The sequence below is a fragment of the Xiphophorus couchianus genome, chromosome 22, assembly GCF_001444195.1.
Source record: "Xiphophorus couchianus chromosome 22, X_couchianus-1.0, whole genome shotgun sequence".
Classification (NCBI taxonomy): Eukaryota; Metazoa; Chordata; class Actinopteri; order Cyprinodontiformes; family Poeciliidae; genus Xiphophorus; species Xiphophorus couchianus.
In genome coordinates, this window is record NC_040249.1 from 10802191 (window position 1) to 10821434 (window position 19244).

General features: G+C 37.1%; 2 protein-coding genes across 2 annotated transcripts; one reads left to right on the forward strand and one right to left on the reverse strand.

Annotated features, from left to right (window-relative positions):
- Nucleotides 1–293: 293 nt before the first annotated feature.
- Nucleotides 294–9951, forward strand: hif1an (hypoxia inducible factor 1 subunit alpha inhibitor). The gene is made up of 8 exons (XM_028006941.1): nt 294–742; nt 5029–5279; nt 5706–5854; nt 6500–6645; nt 6736–6842; nt 7731–7794; nt 7883–7993; nt 8298–9951. The coding sequence occupies exons 1-8, from the start codon at nt 563–565 to the stop codon at nt 8352–8354; spliced, it is 1065 nt and encodes a 354-aa protein (XP_027862742.1). The 5' UTR covers nt 294–562; the 3' UTR covers nt 8355–9951.
- Nucleotides 9423–16556, reverse strand: cuedc2 (CUE domain containing 2). The gene is made up of 9 exons (XM_028006942.1): nt 16411–16556; nt 15723–15810; nt 14383–14526; nt 14216–14277; nt 13996–14120; nt 13726–13893; nt 13175–13239; nt 13032–13092; nt 9423–12953 (listed from the first exon to the last, which is right to left on the reverse strand). The coding sequence occupies exons 2-9, from the start codon at nt 15794–15796 to the stop codon at nt 12807–12809; spliced, it is 846 nt and encodes a 281-aa protein (XP_027862743.1). The 5' UTR covers nt 15797–15810; nt 16411–16556; the 3' UTR covers nt 9423–12806.
- Between the last annotated feature and the right edge of the window lie 2688 nt (nt 16557–19244).

The window sequence follows — 19244 nt, forward strand, 5'->3', positions numbered from 1 at the left end:
TAGATCATTGTGATATATAGATCAGAAAGCTTTTAGGAATTAAAAAAAAGCTTTCGTTTCTAGATAGTTGAAAGCCAGAAAGTACAGAGTAAAGGAAGAACCATTTTAAATATATACACTGTTTGAGTGTTATCTTCCTTTGACAGAATAACTAAAATAAATTAACTTTCCATTGTATAATTAATTCGGATGAACTTGAAAATATTTCGCACCAGTTCACCCCGGACGCTAGGTGTCGCTGTAGAATATTCTGTGCCTGAATTAATCAAAACGGCTTCCTGCGTATTTTGTATCCCGTGTAGTTTTGTTTGCTCCCTGCCTGTCACCACAGCGTGTAAACATTCATGCACGGAACAGGTCCGTGGTGAAACGCTCACCGGGCGGTAAGAGCCCTCTCGTTTTATTTTATCCCTCAATAAACCTGAGCAGGGAGGGAGGCTGCCCAGGTAGTTCCGCTGTATATTTATATGAATATACAAAAAAAGAACGGAGAAGCTGGTGGACGCTTTCATTGTGAGGTGGACCGAGGTACAGCAGCTAAAGCGGGGCTCGCCGAACCACTATGGCAGCGGCGACTGTTGTGGAGGCCGATGCGGCGACAAGTGACGACGGAGCGGCTTTCTCCGACGTCCACAGCCGGGAATGGGATGAGTCCCAGCTCCGAAAATACTCGTTCCCCACCAAGCCCATTCCCCGGCTGTCTTGCACGGATCCCAGAGCAGAGATGCTTATAAACAACGAGGTAACACAGCTGCAGGGTTGGGTTACTGGAACTTTATTTTCATTTAAACAAATCTTCTTTTCGTTATAGTTTAAAGAATCGTCGAACATTTAATGTTGAAAAATGCAAACGTGAACTTGAAAAATAAGCCCGGCTCAAAATAAAAATTATAAACACGAACACTGAGATTAATGATATTGAAAGTAAGTTATCGAAGAGCATAAGAAGTATTTTATTTCCTTTTCTGATATATACACAATGTTTCTATTTTGTCTCGGGTTATCTTTTATTTTTCTGGTATGGTTAATTATATATAATAAAAGAATGCTAAGAGAGGAAAAATGTCACAGCTTTCCAGACTTCCTCATGCAGTTTTCTAAAAAAGAGTTTTTTAAAAATCTACATTTAGATGACCTTTTATGTGTTATTTCACTCTTTACATCTTGGGTTTATTATTTTAGAGGTCTGTACTTTTATTTTCTTGTTCAGAAACTGAAAAAGGACATTTTATTCCTTTTTTTGTCTCAACCTCTTTAGGTCAACAGTTTCAACTGGACCTGGGGCACTTTAACAACAGACCTGGTTTTTAATGCTAAACAATATATAAAAGTAATGGCTTTAAATGTTTTACAAACAGAATATAAACCATACAGAATCTGTCCCGGAAGACAGTGGTCTCCAAAGCTTGGGACCTAACTAACATTTATTCATTCATATAAGTCTAACATGAGATAAATCTGAAAAAAACAGCAATTTTTAATAGATATGAACTACATATTTGCTGTTGCTCCTGTGCTATGTCCTTGTGTAACTGACTTACAAAAAAATAAATCAGTAGTTGGGCTCACAAGTCTTGTATGTTTTTATACTTATGGGTCAAAAGCTGTGTACATTTGAGTTAGAAAATTCAGTCAGAAGTATTGTTTTAACAAACTCCTCCTGTGCAAAGGAGTTTATGTAAATGGTTTGCATTGTGCTGTGTAATTCGTATAAAAACCTATTTTATTTCTCTGTTTTTGGTTGCCAATTTTCACACTGGAGAAGTAAGATATTGTTTACAGTGAATAAGTCTAATTTTAAAGCAAGATTAAGTGGTACTTTTATTTCATTCAGACAAAACTGAAGCCCGTTGAGTATCTAGGTCAGCTAAATCTAGAGTATTGATCAGCGGCTTGAGTGCACCTGCTGACTCCAGTGAGACACATAGATGTTTAATCCTGAAGAGTTTACATAGAATAACAAAAAACAGATCTGAGAAGATTTTTTACTACTTTCCTTAGATCAGATAAGCCAAAAGAGTCATTGGTGGCAAATGGAAATGCTTGCTTTTACTGATGAAAGTGTTAAATATGAAATCATTCTATGTGGTGTAGTAAAATTTTTTCATAGTAACATTTTAGAGTAAACACAAGCTAAAAGTTTTAATTTTTTTTTTATTGCTTGCCATTTTATACCATATTTTTGTCCTGTTTGTTAAAATAATCCTGCTGTTTTAAAACAACGTTAAGTGAGTTGAGTTTTTTTGTACATGAGGGAAGCAGGTGACGTCGTTCTTTTAGCCAGCTGACTAGCAGTGCACATCCACAGACGGAGGCTCTGTGGATGTGCAAACTCTTGATTTCTCCAACTCATTAAAAGCACGTCAGACGTGTAAGAACGAAACAGGACATTTGAACACAACAGACATCCTTCATATTACTGTTTGTTTTCACTGCCATTTGTTTTAACAGAAATATTTTATGTGGTAGGTGTGTCTGTTCAGGACAGACAGCCTTTGTTTACATTTCCCTTTGGGTCTTTCATTATTCATGAATGTGCTGCTGTTTGAGTTTCAAATGAAATTTTGCCCATTTCACCTGTCTCCAAAAGCTTCCAGTGACTTACCTCTCATTTATTTAAGATGGTGGTTTTCTGGTCTTCCTGTGTTTTTTTATGATTCAAAGCTAGGAGAATTCTGGCACTCTGCTTTGATGCAACATGATATATAGCATTATGACTTCATAGTGAATTCTCTGCAGAGGACATTGTTCTCTTAGGATTTTAAAGAGAGTATATTACTTGATTAAAAATGAAGTGGCCCAGGTTTGTCGCCCAAATATTCACAAACACCCTGGGCTTCCATGAGCTGTTTGCATTGTCCCAAGGTTTATGTGTTGCTTAAGATTTCATTTTTTGTGTAATCCAAATGCAGACAGAGATGCATGTTGTAACCTAGAGACAGTAGATCTGACATCTTCTCAAAAGGGAGCAGGCTTCCTTTTCCTACCCTGCTTTATATGGCTCTGTTACACAAACCTACTACAATGTTCATCTCCTGAGAACTATTTTACAAGAATAGTTTTAATCACTGTGTAAACGTGAACTCCTTTCTAAATGACCTTCAAAAACTGGCTCAAGTGATGCAAATACAACTTGAGCCAGTGCTGAATGTGAGCTTTTCCTGTGTACTTCTGTTGCTGACAGATGTGTTAAACATTCGCCTTTAAGTCCTTCCTGTTGGAGATAGTTTTCAGATGTTCATACCCAAAACGTGATGGAGTTTAAAAGGCAACATGACTTTAAATATTAGTTGTAAATTAAATAACAGATGTTAGGTTTGATGAATGGAATATTAAAGCTAGAAGTTAGGTCGTTTTGCCTCATGTGTTCATTCATTCAGCTATTTCGTTAATAATTAAAAGCAGGTCCAAATTGATTATCAACTGGAAAGAAGGCTTCTTTGAACACCTGGCTATTCTGCATACAGGTTGTATAAATGCTTCACATTAATGCTACGAGGCTCATCCCTGCGTCATTTAACCAAGACCTGATAAGTCGCGGAACATAATCTTTTACCACTGCAGCTAATGATAAGCGGAAAAGCCAAACTCAACGCAGACCGGTACGCTTAAAACAGTCCTCCAACCACATCATCTCCTCGCAGCCGCAGAGTTCAGCGTCCTCCGATGAAAGTGAAACGGAGAGCCAGCGCAGGCAGCGGAGCAGCGGGAGCGCGCACAGCGGGCTACGTTCGGGTTGTCACGTAGGCCTCCGAGCTGCGGGTGTGTGCGGTCGTGCGCGCGACTCACGTGCACGCAAATCGCGAGATATTATTTTAAATCAATTTGCACTTCCTTTGCATGATTTAAAACATGTACATGACTCACTGTGTGAGACGGTTTTGCAGCTTTGACGATGACTCTTCTCATTTTCTGCGTAGGATGCACCACATCAATTGCATCAGTTTTTATCAGATTATTGGGAAATTGACAATGAAAAAATAAGCAGCAACACATGAAATGCATTAGAATATTGCGCTTTTGCAATTCATCGAGTAATTGACATCTTTAAAGCAATGTTCACTGTATTTTACATGTAATATGCCCTTTTCGTAGGGTTTCCTTGCTGCTGCTTTTAATTAAAAATGTGTGCCAGGCAGGTACATTAGAGTTGCAAGTAAAATCATTTATCCTGGGAGAGCACCATACAAGCTTACAGGTACTACAGTGTAGTATCTACAGCATTTTAAAAGCTAAAGTTCTGGGACAGTTCTTGCCCCTTAGCTTATTTTGAAACCTGGAAAAAGTTTTTGAGACCAAATATCAGAAGGAAATAATGCTCAATTGCCCCCAAAAGATGAACTTTTAAGTGATTTACCTTATTTGGCGTTGGCATAAATGTGACTTGTAAAATAAATGTTACTTGAAAGTTCAAGTTCATTACTATAATTTTTTTTTTTTGCATGAATACCAGGCACAAAGAACATTCAGCTTTGAAGCACTCTAAATATGATTAGAGCAAAAATGACAGCATGCACTTGTAGCTAATTGGAAGAGTTTTGATCTTGCAAGTCAGTGTTTTTTTCCCCATATTTTGTCTTATTCCATGCGTTTTTGACATAATCACCGAGTAATGATGAAAATAAAGTGCACTAGTTATCACACACCACCCCCAACAAAATACAGTCACGTTTTCAAAAACGTCATTATCTGATAACGTTGTCGTGATACAGCATGTTGTCCTTCAATAGATTTACTGTAAGCAGGTTTATTTACTGTTAACAGAGTGTGCTTCAGATTCTTTCTCATATTCAGATGATTAAAAAGTATAACATGAAATTACCGTTAGAAGAGTTGCTATTTCTGTCATGGCTACACTGACAGCAGAAACATGTAAGTATGCCTTAGGTCAAAAGTAACTAATTATGAAATGCGACTAAGAAAACAACTTTAAATGATCTTTAATTAGATCTTCTTAGCATTGAGGTGGACAGCAACCACCAGTCTTTATTGTAATATTTCAATAAAGTATTCCTGATCTTCTTCCAGGAACCGGTGGTTTTAACGGACACCAACCTCGTATATCCAGCACTAAAGTGGGACATCCCATACCTCCTGGAGAACATTGGAAATGGAGACTTCTCTGTTTACAGTTCAGAAAACCACAAATTCCTCTACTATGACGAGAAGAAAATGTGCAACTTTATGGACTTTGTTCCCAAGTCTCGTCGAATGGAGATGAAATTCTCTGAGTTTGTGGATACCATGCAAAAAAGAGAAGAAGAGGGAGGAGAGGATAGGTAAGTTGTCAGACGTGATGTGAGAAATGCACATTTCTGCATTTCTGCTGTTTTAACCTCCAAAAGTATTGAGGACAAGATATGCCTGTGACAGAACAAGTGACTAAGCAGTTATGTGATGAAGGTTTATTTCTGTAACCTGACTGATCTGGCAGCTCATACTCAGATCAGATACCAAAGAGACATCCGATTTTAACTCGCTGACCCTTAAAGTAGCTGTTATTTAGTATAATTTCCACTTATATTAATGCAATCCCCCCCCCCCAAGTGTTTGCAAACTGCAGGCAGTGATTTTCTTTTTTTTTTTTACACTCTCGTTTGCACCATTTTTAACACCAGCAGGACCAGGGTTTGTTTTTCAGCCCTCTGTATGTGAAACTGCATGACTCATACTTAAAGCATGTCTCTTTCCTCGTGTGTTTCAAGAGTCTATTTGCAGCAAACACTGAATGACACAGTAGGAAAGAAGATTGTTGTTGATTTTCTTGGTTTCAACTGGAACTGGATCAACAGACAGCAAGCCACGCTAAACTGGGGACCGCTGACGTCCAACTTGCTGCTGGTTGGCATGGAGGGTGAGCCTCTCATTTCCTTCCTATAATCCATGACACATGATAACCTAAATGGCAGAATACTAGAATTGCAGAATAATGGCATGCATGCCCTGAATAGACATGGTGGATTCAGGGTGTGTACTCATCGCCCTGAAAACACCATGTCTGTGAAACATGGTGGTCGTAGCATCATGTGCTTTTCTTCAGCTGGGACAGGGTAGTTGCCTAAATCTGATGGGAAAATGGATGAAGTTAAATGTAGGGGGGTCCTGAACAGAACAAGTTAGACGTCCACCTTCCAGCATGACAGTGACCCACAACATAAAGCCAGATCTAGATCAATTATTTGTCTCAGAAGAACTCAGTTCTGACCTAAAAACAATCCGTGGCAAGACTTGGGAAAACTAATTTTTGCTTCTAATTCTCTCCATCCAGTCTGACTGAGATGTGCAGAGCTGATGGAGACAGTCACTCAAATGTGTAGGTGAAGTGAAAGGTAGTTTTTATTTGTTAAAAAGAAAACAAAAAAAATTAAATAACATAATCCATTTTCCTTCAGCTTCTGCTCCATCACACAAGATGCCAAAGATATATCTATTTTACTGTTTTCAAGCCTCATAGGTTTTCTTTTTTTTCACATTACTGTATATGTTATCATTTTCTCAGGCAATGTGACACCAGCACATTATGACGAGCAGCAGAACTTCTTTGCACAGATAAAAGGCCATAAGAGATGCATCCTCTTCCCCCCAGACCAGTTTGAGTGTCTCTATCCTTACCCTGTCCATCACCCGTGTGACAGACAGAGCCAAGTAAGTTAAGCTGCTTACTTGATTTAAGGTTTGGCAAATTTTGCTAAAAGACTTGTTCATATTTTTTCACCAACTTTCTTTCTATTTTAGGTTGATTTTGATAACCCTAACTATGAGAAGTTTCCAAATTTTAAGAACATTGTTGGCTATGAAACTGTTGTGGGACCTGGAGATGTTCTCTACATCCCTATGTATTGGTAAGATGTGCTTCCTCTTAATTAAAAAAAAATAAATAAATGCAATATTATGGGAATAGCAGGTTTTCTCCCTTCCACCTTTTTTAAAACCTTGTGATCTTTATACTTTTAACCATCAAAGAGTTCACACATCAGTTCATCTACTACTTTATCAACAGAATATGCAGCACTAGATGAAAATAGATTTCGCTTTGATTGCCTCCTGTAATTAGAGTCTGCTGCTTCCAGTGATGTTACCTGAAACTGTATTGCACAAGGTGGAAGCCATATACCAACTCTGTGGAGAAACACATCTGAGCTCACTAAGCACACACTAACCTCAGAAAGCCAGTGATTCTGCACCAGATGAGTGTGGCGTTTCATTTAGCTTTTCTCAGGAAAACCAGATCTATTGCATTCCCACATGAAGGAGGTTTTAGGTCCATAGAAAACATTTCTGAGAATGTCAGGGTGGAACACCCTTAGCGCAGTCGACCTCCAAATATGTGAAAATATAATTAACACTAGGTTGCTGTTTTAGCAGGATTGTGCAAACACCAGGCAGTCCGAACACTAAGATATTGTGCAAAATGTTAAAGCTCACCTGTCCTCTTGCAGTCCTGATTTGTCTCCTGTTGCTAAAAAAGAAAACTTTATTTTGGAAAAGTTGAAAAATGTTTGAACATGTTCAGTTTTCAGATTATTAAAATTAAATATTGTATAAAATCTTGGTAAGCAAATGGTTAAAATTTTCCAGTATTTTTACGTTTTGTTGTTGATTAAAAGAAACTCTGCACTTAACCACACACTTGGATTGGGTTTTGCGACCTGTCATGTAAATTTCACTTCAAAATGAAACAATGGTGTGTTTCCAGATTTTAGTCAGTCATATTTTTCTTGTTTTTGTAGGTGGCATCACATCGAGTCATTGTTGAACGGCGGAGTGACCATCACGGTTAACTTCTGGTACAAAGTACGTATATTTGAATCATCACATTACTGTCGCATAATGCGTAACTTTCCCACTACACTTCTTTTGAACCTGTTTCTCTTTTATTTAGGGAGCTCCAACACCGAAGAAGATAGAGTACCCTCTGCGAGCTCATCAAAAAGTTGCCATCATGAGGAATATTGAGAAAATGCTTGGAGAAGCACTTGGAGATCCCCATGAGGTAAATGCTTAGTTTTAAGCCATCCTTGCTGTCATCAAAAGAAGCTACAGCTATCATCTGAGCTCTGTCTGCACATGAATGTCACATTGTCCGTTTCTAGAATATTTAAATAGGACCTATATTTAGGTCACTAGTTACATTGGAATCCCTCAGGCACGCTGACCCTCCCAACAACCCAGTTACTGTGAATATTCATGGCTAACTTGATTTTTGTACTGTGGAAATGCCGTTTAGAACAGAGAGTTACATCACATGTAACTCTATGATCGTCCTGCTGTGAAATCCTCTGTTTTCTCCCCTGCAGGTCGGGCCGTTACTAAAAACAATGATCAAAGGGCGATATGACCAGGGCCTCAGTTAGAGCTCCAACGTTGCAACTGCTGAATGGACTGCTCCACAAACTGTTTGCATGTGAAGTGTGTGTCTGTGTTTTTATTTTTCTTTCTTTTCAGTGTGCATTCTGTCCTTGGAGCTAAGCGCCAGTGCATGGCCGTAATCAGCCATAATGAAATAATTCTGCTTCGGTCTCAGAACGCCGTTATTTTAACAACTGCGCCGAGTAAAGGGAGAAAAATGAATTAAACCATTAGGATTTCATCCAACTTGAAGATGCTTTTTTTGCCTTTGGTGAGAAGAAATGAAGACATATTTCCTTGAATCAGTGTTTCCTTAAGTCTTACAATTTCTGCTTTTGGCCTTAAGTTTTAATATTTGTGTCTGTGAGGAAACAGTGTTTTGAGTACTTGTTGTTTAGATGAGGGGTAAAATATTACAGAGAACATATAAAGAAATACTTTATAAGTAATAAACTTATAGATATAGATATAGTAATAAACTTAATATTAAATTCTCATCACAAAACAACATTAGAAATGAGTGTTCTACGGTAATTTATCTACATTAGGTAATTTCGTACTAGTGTGCAGTCATTTATTAGCAAGACTGGCCATGATTTCAAAATATCAAAATCAGTTGCTATATGATGATGATAAATGTATGGCTGTGAAACAGAGGATGCAGCTGAAGGTATATGAATAATTTTTATAAATGCTTAACCTGTTAAGCAAATGTTGTCTTTAATTTGTATCTTAAGTGCTTTATTGGATTTGCAGCCAAAAAATCCAGTAAGAGGATTGCTGAAAATAAGTGTTGCAACTAGTATTAGCAACTAGTAGTAGTTGCTAGTACTAGTTTCTCTTAAATTGTAATTACACCAAATTAAAAGGTACAAATGATAATTATATTCTACCAGTCGACTGAACTAGTGAGACCAAGTGCTGGCATGAAGCTTTGTAAAAGCAAATGTTGCAAAGCTTAAAGCACCATCTAGTGGTCAGGTTTGAAATAGCTTGTTAAGCTGTTCCATTTTTTAGAACAGGAATCTAGAAATATAATCAGTAAGCAATATTTAGGCTCCATTATTGTCATCTCTAAGTTATCAGTGTTCTGACATGCACTTGTTTTGACCTTTTTTTCCCACAGCCTGTGTAAAGGTAAATGCTAATCAGCCTTTAACTTACTGCAAATGTCCCTTTTAAGGTCTCTAGGACAGGTCGATACAAGAGTTTCTTTGCTTCAAACATTTCTGAGCAAGTTTTCGATGCTTCAGGTCCGAGTGAAACAAGAAGCAGAATATTACGTGGCGTGCCAAACAAATTGAGCTTCATGTTCAGAAAGTTGGTTGACACAGATTTTCTTCTTGTTAACTCATGATGTGCATCAGTTAACAAGACGCACACCATCTTGTTAACTGATGGTGAATAGAGTACTAATTGCACTCTATTCAAATGGTTTTAATTCTTGTGTAAAAAATTTATCTGGGTGGGTTTTTTTATGTGAATTGTTTACTGAATGCATTTGCCTGATACATGGCAAAAAAAGGAAGGTGATTTTAAACTTTTCTATATTATGGTGAATGTGTTTGCTTTCACTTTGGCATTAAAAGGTTTAAATGTTAACTTGTTACAGTTTCCTTTTATGTCAAGTTTATTCAGTGATTCAGTTTTCTATATATATATATATATATATATAACTTTTCTTTTGTAAGATTGAGGTGTTTTAATGGCTTTTTTGTGGCCTTAATCAGACAAGAAAATGACACAAGATCAGGAATTGAATCCTGAATTAGACCTGTCAAATAAGAAATGAAGTATGTTATATTTAGTTTGTAAAAAATAAGTTTTGGTTGTTTATTTGGTATTTTAGATCCAGCTCAAGAACTGTTCCAGTTCAACCAAAGTGTAAAGTTGGCTCTAGGACAAACTGTTAGTAAAATGCTTCTTTGAACTTTTGAATAACTGCACCTTTAATCAGTGAGTCGAAAGTCAAAATACTGATTAGAAGAATTTCACAATTATGGAACAAATTGTTAGAAACATGTTTCTTTAATACAAAACTGCATTTATTAAGCATTAATAGGTTTTTGTCATTTAGAAAATGGGAAGAGGAAAAAAAGATTCTGGAAAACAATTTTCCCAAAATCAATTTTTGTTTTGAAAATGAAAACGCAAAATCCACACTTTCCAAGACTGCGTATGAACGCTGTCAGATGGCAATATGCAGACTGAAATGGCCCACTCCGATTTACCTAAATAACTTGTATTGAGTTCTGTGAGAACGTAAACAGGAAGCATATGGTACTCTACAAAATGTATTTACTATAAATTACCATAAGTTTTTTGAAGCCATGATGGAAAAGGAGAAAAAGAAAATTAGTTAACAGTTTCAGATAAGTCCGCTCCATGCTCTACATAACACCATTGCATGATAAATATAACATCACATCATCTGAACACCCAGTTCTGTTATACTACATTCAGGGAAACAATATATCACAGGTTTCAAACAGCTGCGTATTACTTACAACAAATAGGAGCGGAATATAAATACTAAATCCTGGAAAAGAAAATCAGGTCAGCTTATTTGTCCTAAATGTACAACTAAGAATAAAAACGATCACTCATTTTTACAACAGTCTCGGGTGAAGCAAAATTCACACACAAACACAAATGAGATGAGAACCACAGCAGTATTATGTTTACCTGAAAGCACACAACCTTAAATCTTCAATAATGCAATCCCGTTTCCAAAGTTAAGAAAGATAAATAAAATAATGATTTGCAAACCCTATAGAATCCCTATTGTGCAGACCATATTGCACATGAATCTGCTTAGGGGCCAACAACTGGCTGTTTTGAGCAGATTATTCTAGTTTTACACCCTTCACTGTCAATTTAGAATTACCTAAAATATCTCAACATTGCAGCATCTTTGTATGTGCATCATTTTTGGATCTAATTTACATTTTTATTTAAATCTACAAGCATAAATAATTCTCCCTCATTGTTGCAATTTCTAAGTAAATAATCATAAAAGCAGCAGTTAAAAATTGCTCAAAACAAACCTGGATCACTTTCACATAGCAATTTCCTTTATGCAACACATACAGAATTATCAGTTATGATTATTCACTATAGTGGATATAGTGAATAATCCTATCCTATCCTAAATGGATGGATCATTAACTGTAGGCTTGAGGCTAAGGAAATCTGATAACACTTAAGTATGTAGTGTGCACACAAAGACCGAAAGAGATTACATTTTTGCCAGAGAGAAAGTCAGGAATGGAGAAAACCTTCCACAGACCAATGTATGGCTACTAGAAGCAGCTCACTGAAGTTATTTTAGTCAACAGGGTTAAGACTAGTAATTAGGGGGTATTTCCAACAGTATTTGAACATTCTGTTGGAAAGGGCTGAAAACTGAATGGGGTGTTCTGTTTTTCACAATTGCATATTATCTAAAAAAAACAAAAGAAACAATAAAGATCATTTGAATGAAATATGAATATCAGATATGATACGTCATTTCTGTTTTAAAGTAAATAAAAAGCTTAGGGCAAGTTTGCAAATCATTGCCTTGCACATCTTCTGAAGCCAACCAACATTTTTTGGAAACTTAGTTGCAATGGATTTAAGATTCTGCATATTGAAACATTTATATATCAAAAATAAATATTCTGGACTTTAAAATGAAGCCCATCAGGTTCATATTTCACTATTTGGGGGATACCCACAATCCTGTATTTTGATATTCTACACAAAAAGGTGTTATAGCATGTCCATCTCTAGAAAAATGTATTTACTGTGCAGCAAACTTAGGTATTAATTTAGCTTTCTAGTAAATCCTAAATTACTACAAGAACGACTTGTTTTTAAATATTTGTCCTACATTGCAAGAAATAAATGAATCTGTCAGATGTAATAGTTTTGGGGCAGCACAAACTGCGCTGAACCTCAAGGCTTCAACAAAATTTATGAATCTTGATGAAAACTTAAGGAAAAAATAGACTAAGACCTGTAATGTTCACAACAAACTTCAACAGCACCACTTATTTACAAAGATGATGAAAGAAGTGTACACAAGTTAATATTATAGTCATGGATCCACATTTCCCCAAAAAAGAAGAAAGAAAAAGAGCTGTCAGTGCGACATCAGACCTGCTGAGGTGGCCAAAACAAATCAGATAGGCTGTTCGTTACACAAACAAGAACACAACCGATTGATTTAAAAAAAAAAAAAAAAAGACAAAAAAGATTAAAAAGCAACAACGGTGCAACTTAAAAACAACGGCTTTATCCAAGGCATGATGGTTAGTAACGTTTTAAAAATAAGCCACTGCCACACTGAAAAATGCTTCCTAATACCTGGGGGTTTGAGGGAATACATCAAGTTTTGGTTAAATGAGTTGGATAAAGAAGAATTAGTGTAAACAATGCTGTTACTAGCTGCTCGTACAGTGCTGTGCTCGTCATCAATGGAACCTGTACTTTCGGGCCGGTTTCAGGTTGACGTAGGTTTTCTTCATGTCGTCTGTCTCGTTTTTCTTCACAAGTTGATATCGCTCTCCTTTTGTTGTAACTACCTGGTTACCATGGTAGCGAACAAGCTTCTTTGGAGCCTGATGAAGGGGGAAAAAAAAGGTTTTATTGCACAATACAAAGAATTGTATTAAAAGGGAATATACCCAGAATCGTACGTCTTTGGGAGCAACGGGTCGATGGGTTTTGTTATCTTCCTCACTGTCCACTAGCATGTACCTGTAGAATTCAGATGGAACACGTTGATTAGCTTGTGAGGATACTTCTGTTCCACAACCATAATATTAATAGTTTCACTTACTTCTCCAGGATGCTCTCTTTAAGTTTCTGGTCTGCAAGTGAGGAAATGCTCTTCCCTTGGTTTACCTGAAGCGTCAGAATAAGATGGGATTAGTCGTTTATGGTTCCGTGTAGACGTACTCCTGTCTCTTACCACTTTTTACTTACGCTACAACTAGAAACATGAATGGATTTCATGTTACGGACCGTATTGCATAAGTAAGAGTTCAAAATTTACATCCTGATTTCCGTTGAAATTATTGGGAATATTGATATTCCAGCCAAACTGGCTGATGTTGAGCAACTTTGCAAAGACGAATGTGAAAATCTTCTGCCTCTATGTGTGCAAAGCTGGTAGAAGCCTTTCCTAAAAAAATATGCAGCTGCAATTTTGGTGAACGAAGGACAACTCAGTGGGCTAAAGGTTTCTTTGTGTCTTTTTCTTTCATTTCAACATTAAGCACAACTTTTTGTTGGTCTGTCAGAGTGGCAATCAAATAGCAGGACAGAATCAATAGATTCATGGGATATGAATACTTTTGCAAATTGTTTCTCTGTGACAGAGAGGCTTACATTAATAGGAGTGGGGCTGAGCTGGACGTCCCCCTCTATGATGAGGCGCACTGCTTCCTCCATGTCTCCTTTGGCGATGGACAGAGCGCTGCGAGCTTCGGACAAACTGCACTTTGGGAACATCTCCAGCAGGTGCTGCTCTTGGGACTCCCACTCAGACGCTGACAGCTAACAAAAGGCCATATTCATGGTTTGAATTTGGATAGTTAAAATTAAAGAACTATTTTAAAGCTTGAAGAGGTCAGTGCTGATGTGCGTTGGCTTGTTAACCTTGGCTGTAGCGCCCTCTGTCTGTGGCTTAAGGCACGGAGGTTCTTGTCCTGGTTCTGGTTGACTGGTCAGGGCATCAAGTTTCAAAGAAACCTCTTCTGTCCCTGTCTTAGGCACACTGTTTTCTTTAAAATGTAACATAAGATAAGGTTTAACGCTTTGTTTGTAAAACAGGCTTGCCACAAAGCTATCATTTAGAAAAATAAAAACTAACACTTACCCGACGTCCGAGCAGTGGCCAGTTTTGAAGCCAGACTGAACATCATTTCACAGACTTTGACACTAGGGCGTAACAAAATAATCTTTAATCAACATCAGTTGACAGCAGTACAGCTGACCGTCTTGCTTTTGCATGATCAGAACAGATGTCGAGTCTGGCCGTGTTACCTGTCTATTTCGGCAAACCCGGGTATGTAGGCTTCCAGCATTTCTGCAAAGACCTCCACATCAAAATTCTCCTCAACGCTCTGCTGGGACCCCAGGTCCTCCAGGACCCCAGTGATGTACGACAGAAGAACATCATCCAGTGTGCTAAAGAAAAAAACCTAAGTCTTAGTTTACAATAAAACCCCCCAAACCCCTCAAATTTAAACTTTCAAATCTAATGGAAAAAATGCAAAACTTCTTGAGTCTGTTTGAGAAGCTTTGTGAAAATCTATAATTTATAGTGTATAAACTATATTTTTTATTGTGAATGTTTTAAGATGAGCTCACAGAGTGAATTAAAATTTATTTATAAGGTTACAGCTTTTGCAGGAAGTAGTACTCCCAAATTTACTCACTATAGCTCTGGCTAAAATACCATCACTGTTTTTGCAATGTCTCCCATCACATGCAAGAAGTTGTTGGTAAACTGGAGAGCTCATTTAGCAACATACTGCTGAATCCTTGGTGCACAAAGCCACAGATCCTTCCTCACAGCAGCTGTACTGCAACTGCTCCCAATAGACTTAATAAAGCTTTATAACTCTCCTGTTATTTGCAGTTTTTTTTTACTTCTTGTAAATAGTCTGTTATTTACACACAAATAGACATGTTGATTATACACATGTTATTCTTTAAATTATCCTCCTCAGCTGCATTTCTTTTAATAAAACGATATTTTTAATAACTGTATAGTATTTTTGTCTTATGTTATAAATTTGCCCGTCCTGCACAGTATTCAAATTTTTAAAAACTTTTTTAGTGCATGCTCCACTTAACTTAACGTGTTCTGTGACACCTGGATTTCCCCACAGAGGGACACAAAAGGACATTTCTATTCTATTGCAATAAACATTTGAGACACTTAAATCTGCCAGATGTCGTCTTCAAGGGCAGACAAATGTAATGTAATGTAATTGGCCACATGCATATTTGGGATGCACTACTCCTGGTATATATTACCCAATCCAAATATTGCATCAACACACTCAGTCCTTTGTAATTTTTCACAAACTGATATTGTGACGACGATTAGAATCCATTCTCTAACTCTGCTAAAAATATTCTACGGTGTTTTAACAAAAAATATTGAAGACATATTTACTTACATTGCGTATGAACTTCAAGTATCCTACAGACGCTATACTATTGCAGATATGATACAAGTTAACCAAACTGTTGTTGTTTTCCCAGTTCTGATAAAGTCTATGGGGTAACCAGAAGCTCCTGGAAAATTGGCATAAACTAGCAGTGCAAAAGGACTATTTTTTGTTAAGAATAGTAAGTCTGGAGCGTTTTCCCACCTGAGATCTGCATCAGGAATGTACGTCTGGATAAATTCGTGCAGGGCACTGTGGATGATTTTGTGGAGGTCCATGCTGTTCTCCGGTGCTATAAAGCGACATACAGGTTAGCGGGCTGCAGCCGATGCACAGAAGATGATCAGAGTATTCATGTTGCACAGCAGCCACCGACAAATAACCAAGGTTCGCGTTGGTCATTTAAAGCTGTCACTTATCTATCAAGTATGGTTGCAGACTAAGACTTTAATGGAGGTGTTACAAACCCCGTCTTCCCGAAAGCTTTGTTATCAAAGTTAGGAATGTTGACGCTAATCCTCCAGCTATCTTATGTAAATGTTATCGAGCAACATTTGAATAACATGATGACCTCTTTTGTGTTAGCTTTGTTGTCCTGTTAGCACATTAAAGAGCTAATGGTCATTACAGCGGCTACGTTATCAAAAGATAAACCACTTACAACAGGTCTCTGTATATAATATAAGCATATTAATAGTATTGCACTCGTCAATGTCATGCAAACAACGTACTGTACGTAAAAAAAGCGCAAGATTATATAATAGACATAACGGAGAACTAGCACTGTTAGCTAACAAAAACAACAAGCAAGCAACCTAAGGAATTGCAGTTGCCTTGGTAACTGTAATCTGGGTTATTTAATACTAAACGATTTTGACCGTGTAAAACTTACCGTGTCAGAGATTATGGATACATGAAGTTTGCAGTTTCCCCCAGATTTGTTAAAGGGGAAGATGGACAGTGCAGAGGTTATGCAGGCTCGATGTATCTCGTTAGCCCGCACGATTCAAAACGTAGAATACGTCACTTCCTCTAAGTGTAAACAGCGAGGCCTATCAGAGATAGGCTAAAGGTGCGACAGAGACAGACGCATGGCTATATAAAAACAAAGCATAACTATCTCATATGGTTGAAAGAAAAACATCTCTAAACAAGGTCCTCTTCAGGTGTAAAACTGAGTATCTGAATGCCGAGGACACTGCAAACTCTCTTTTTTTTGTTCTGAATTACCTGGAGACAACCATGGCACACAAAATCAAACCTAAAGACATCAGAAAACTTTGAGAAATTAGATGACAAATAGCACCTTTCTTTGAGTGTTTTCAACTTTTTGTCATGTGATACGTAAATCAACAAAAATGATGCATAATTGTGAAGTAAAAGACAAACAAACACAAACAAAGCTCTGGAAATTGTGGCATCAATTTGCATTCACCCCACCTTTACTAGAATACTAAACTTTGTAGATTATATAAAATATACTTGTAAGACAAAGCAGTTGCATCCAGTAAAATCTGTGTATTTTACTGGATGCATCTCCTATATGAGATGGAAAGTTAAACAGGTGTGAACACTTTTGCAAGGCAAAAAGCAAAATGTGACTAAATAAAAATAGTATTCTTACAAAGTCACCAAAAAGTGAGATGAAACATGTAGCGTTTAATGCTCCTTAACAAGGAAAGAAAAGGTGAATCACAAAATAACCAGTGATATCTTGCATTAATTGAGAATCAGTGTTTTTTTTTATTATAACAGTACTTTTATGTAATTTTGAGTTGAGTAGTTTTTTTTCCTGTCATATTGTTCACAATTCATATTGTCATTGTATGTGTTTGATCTCTCTTTCAGGTAAGTGGTGATGTTCGTATGGAATTTTTAAATTTAGTTTTGGCAACATTTTAATCATCTTTGTTTTCATGATGTTTGTATTCCATCTCTTGTTTCCGTCAGCTCTGTGTCTTTGGTTGTTTGCTCTGCTTTCTGGTTTTGAGTAACACCACTTTGATTGTTTTGCAGTGTTCATGTTACAATTTAAATTTTCTTCATTTTTACTATTTGGTTGTCACTTATCAGTTTGACTTATTGTTATATATAACAATAAAAGTTATATATACTATATATATATATATAAAACATATATGTATTTTCAGAAACTGATTTCCAGGGCCTCTGAAGTTCTCATTAACTTATATTTCAGGTCATATTTCATGATGCACTCTAGCAAGTGTTTACCAACAAATGTCAGTGCAATTTTAGCCTCTGTTTCCTTATAAGTGTTTGATGATCTGTCTCTGCTTTCTGCCTCTCTGTCCTACTGCTGGTCTCACCGACCTTGGGTTGGTAAAAAGTCTACTCTCACTTGGACATTATCTTATTATCTTTTGCCAGATCCATGCATAGTTGATGATCAAGGTGTTATCTGAGGCACCATCAATGATGCCATCAGAGCCTTCTTCAGTTACGTCCGCCTGTGTTGGTATTATAGCAGATATGTACCTGTGAATCATTAATGACAGGTCAATTGTTTCCTCAGCTGTGTGGGGGTGTCTCTTGCCGACTGTAGTATTTCATCGGGAAATATGGTACATGCACCTGATAAAACAAACAGGAGCCATTCGCAACTTGGCTGACCTCTGTTTCAACTCTGAGCTCATGGCTAGACGGGTGCGACTGAGGTAACGAGACGTTGCTTTCCATCAACGGACAGCACCTCCTCGGTTTTATGTTCCCCTCGTGTGTTTACAGCATTATTCCAACAACAGCCTGAAAACTGTTTAACTATAATATCATGACATAATTGTAACTCAAAAGAATACCACAGATCAACAGACCTTTCTTTCACTTTCACATAGATAATAGGGCTCTTAACGGCAGTGCCATGATGAGTTTCAGTCAGAAATAAATGTTGACACACACTGTACCTTATTAAGCTTTTTCTCGCCTCTTAATCATGATTAATTTCTTTTCAGAATAACCCATGCTGAACTAACGTGCTGGAGATAAAGCAACGTCCTGCTTTTGCTTTATTTTAACATGGACATGTTTGAGCACTAGATGGCAGCATTAAGACATTTTATATCATCACGTTGCGATCGTTCGTTGAAGAAATACCGGAAACATTTCTGTTGAATTAATGGTAATTAATGATGATTTATAGATAAGTAAATAAACAGTTAAATAAACATGTTTTCATTAATAATATGCTAGAATTTAGTGGTTTTAGTGATTTTTAAAAATTACATTTTTATACTATTATTATACATGATGTTCTGCTCTTGACTGCACACCAGATGAATGTTTTAAAAGGCCCCAAAACAATCAAAAATGATCTCAGTTGCATAAAGGTGTCTTCTTTTGCATTTTTGCAAGCCCATGAAGTGAGAATGGGCAGTACAGCCACTCCGTAGTGTGACTAGAAAACACTGGGCTTCGCCAGGTGTGGCAGCAGATGATGTTAATATCTGATTCAAAACATATGACTTGTCGCCAATACAAACAGTTATTTCTGTGTTTTTATGGAATCTAGTCTGATTTTAGCCATTTCAAGTTTGACATTTTGTACATTTAGGCTGGTCAGACCTCATCTGAATTTTTTTTCTTTCTCTTTTTTTTACAGAATGGTGCAGAGGTGTGCATTTGTGTTGGTTCAGTGAGGGGCAACAGAGGAAGAGCATATAACCATGGCAACATATTTAGCCTAAATGTTTTATTTAACACTCATTGAAG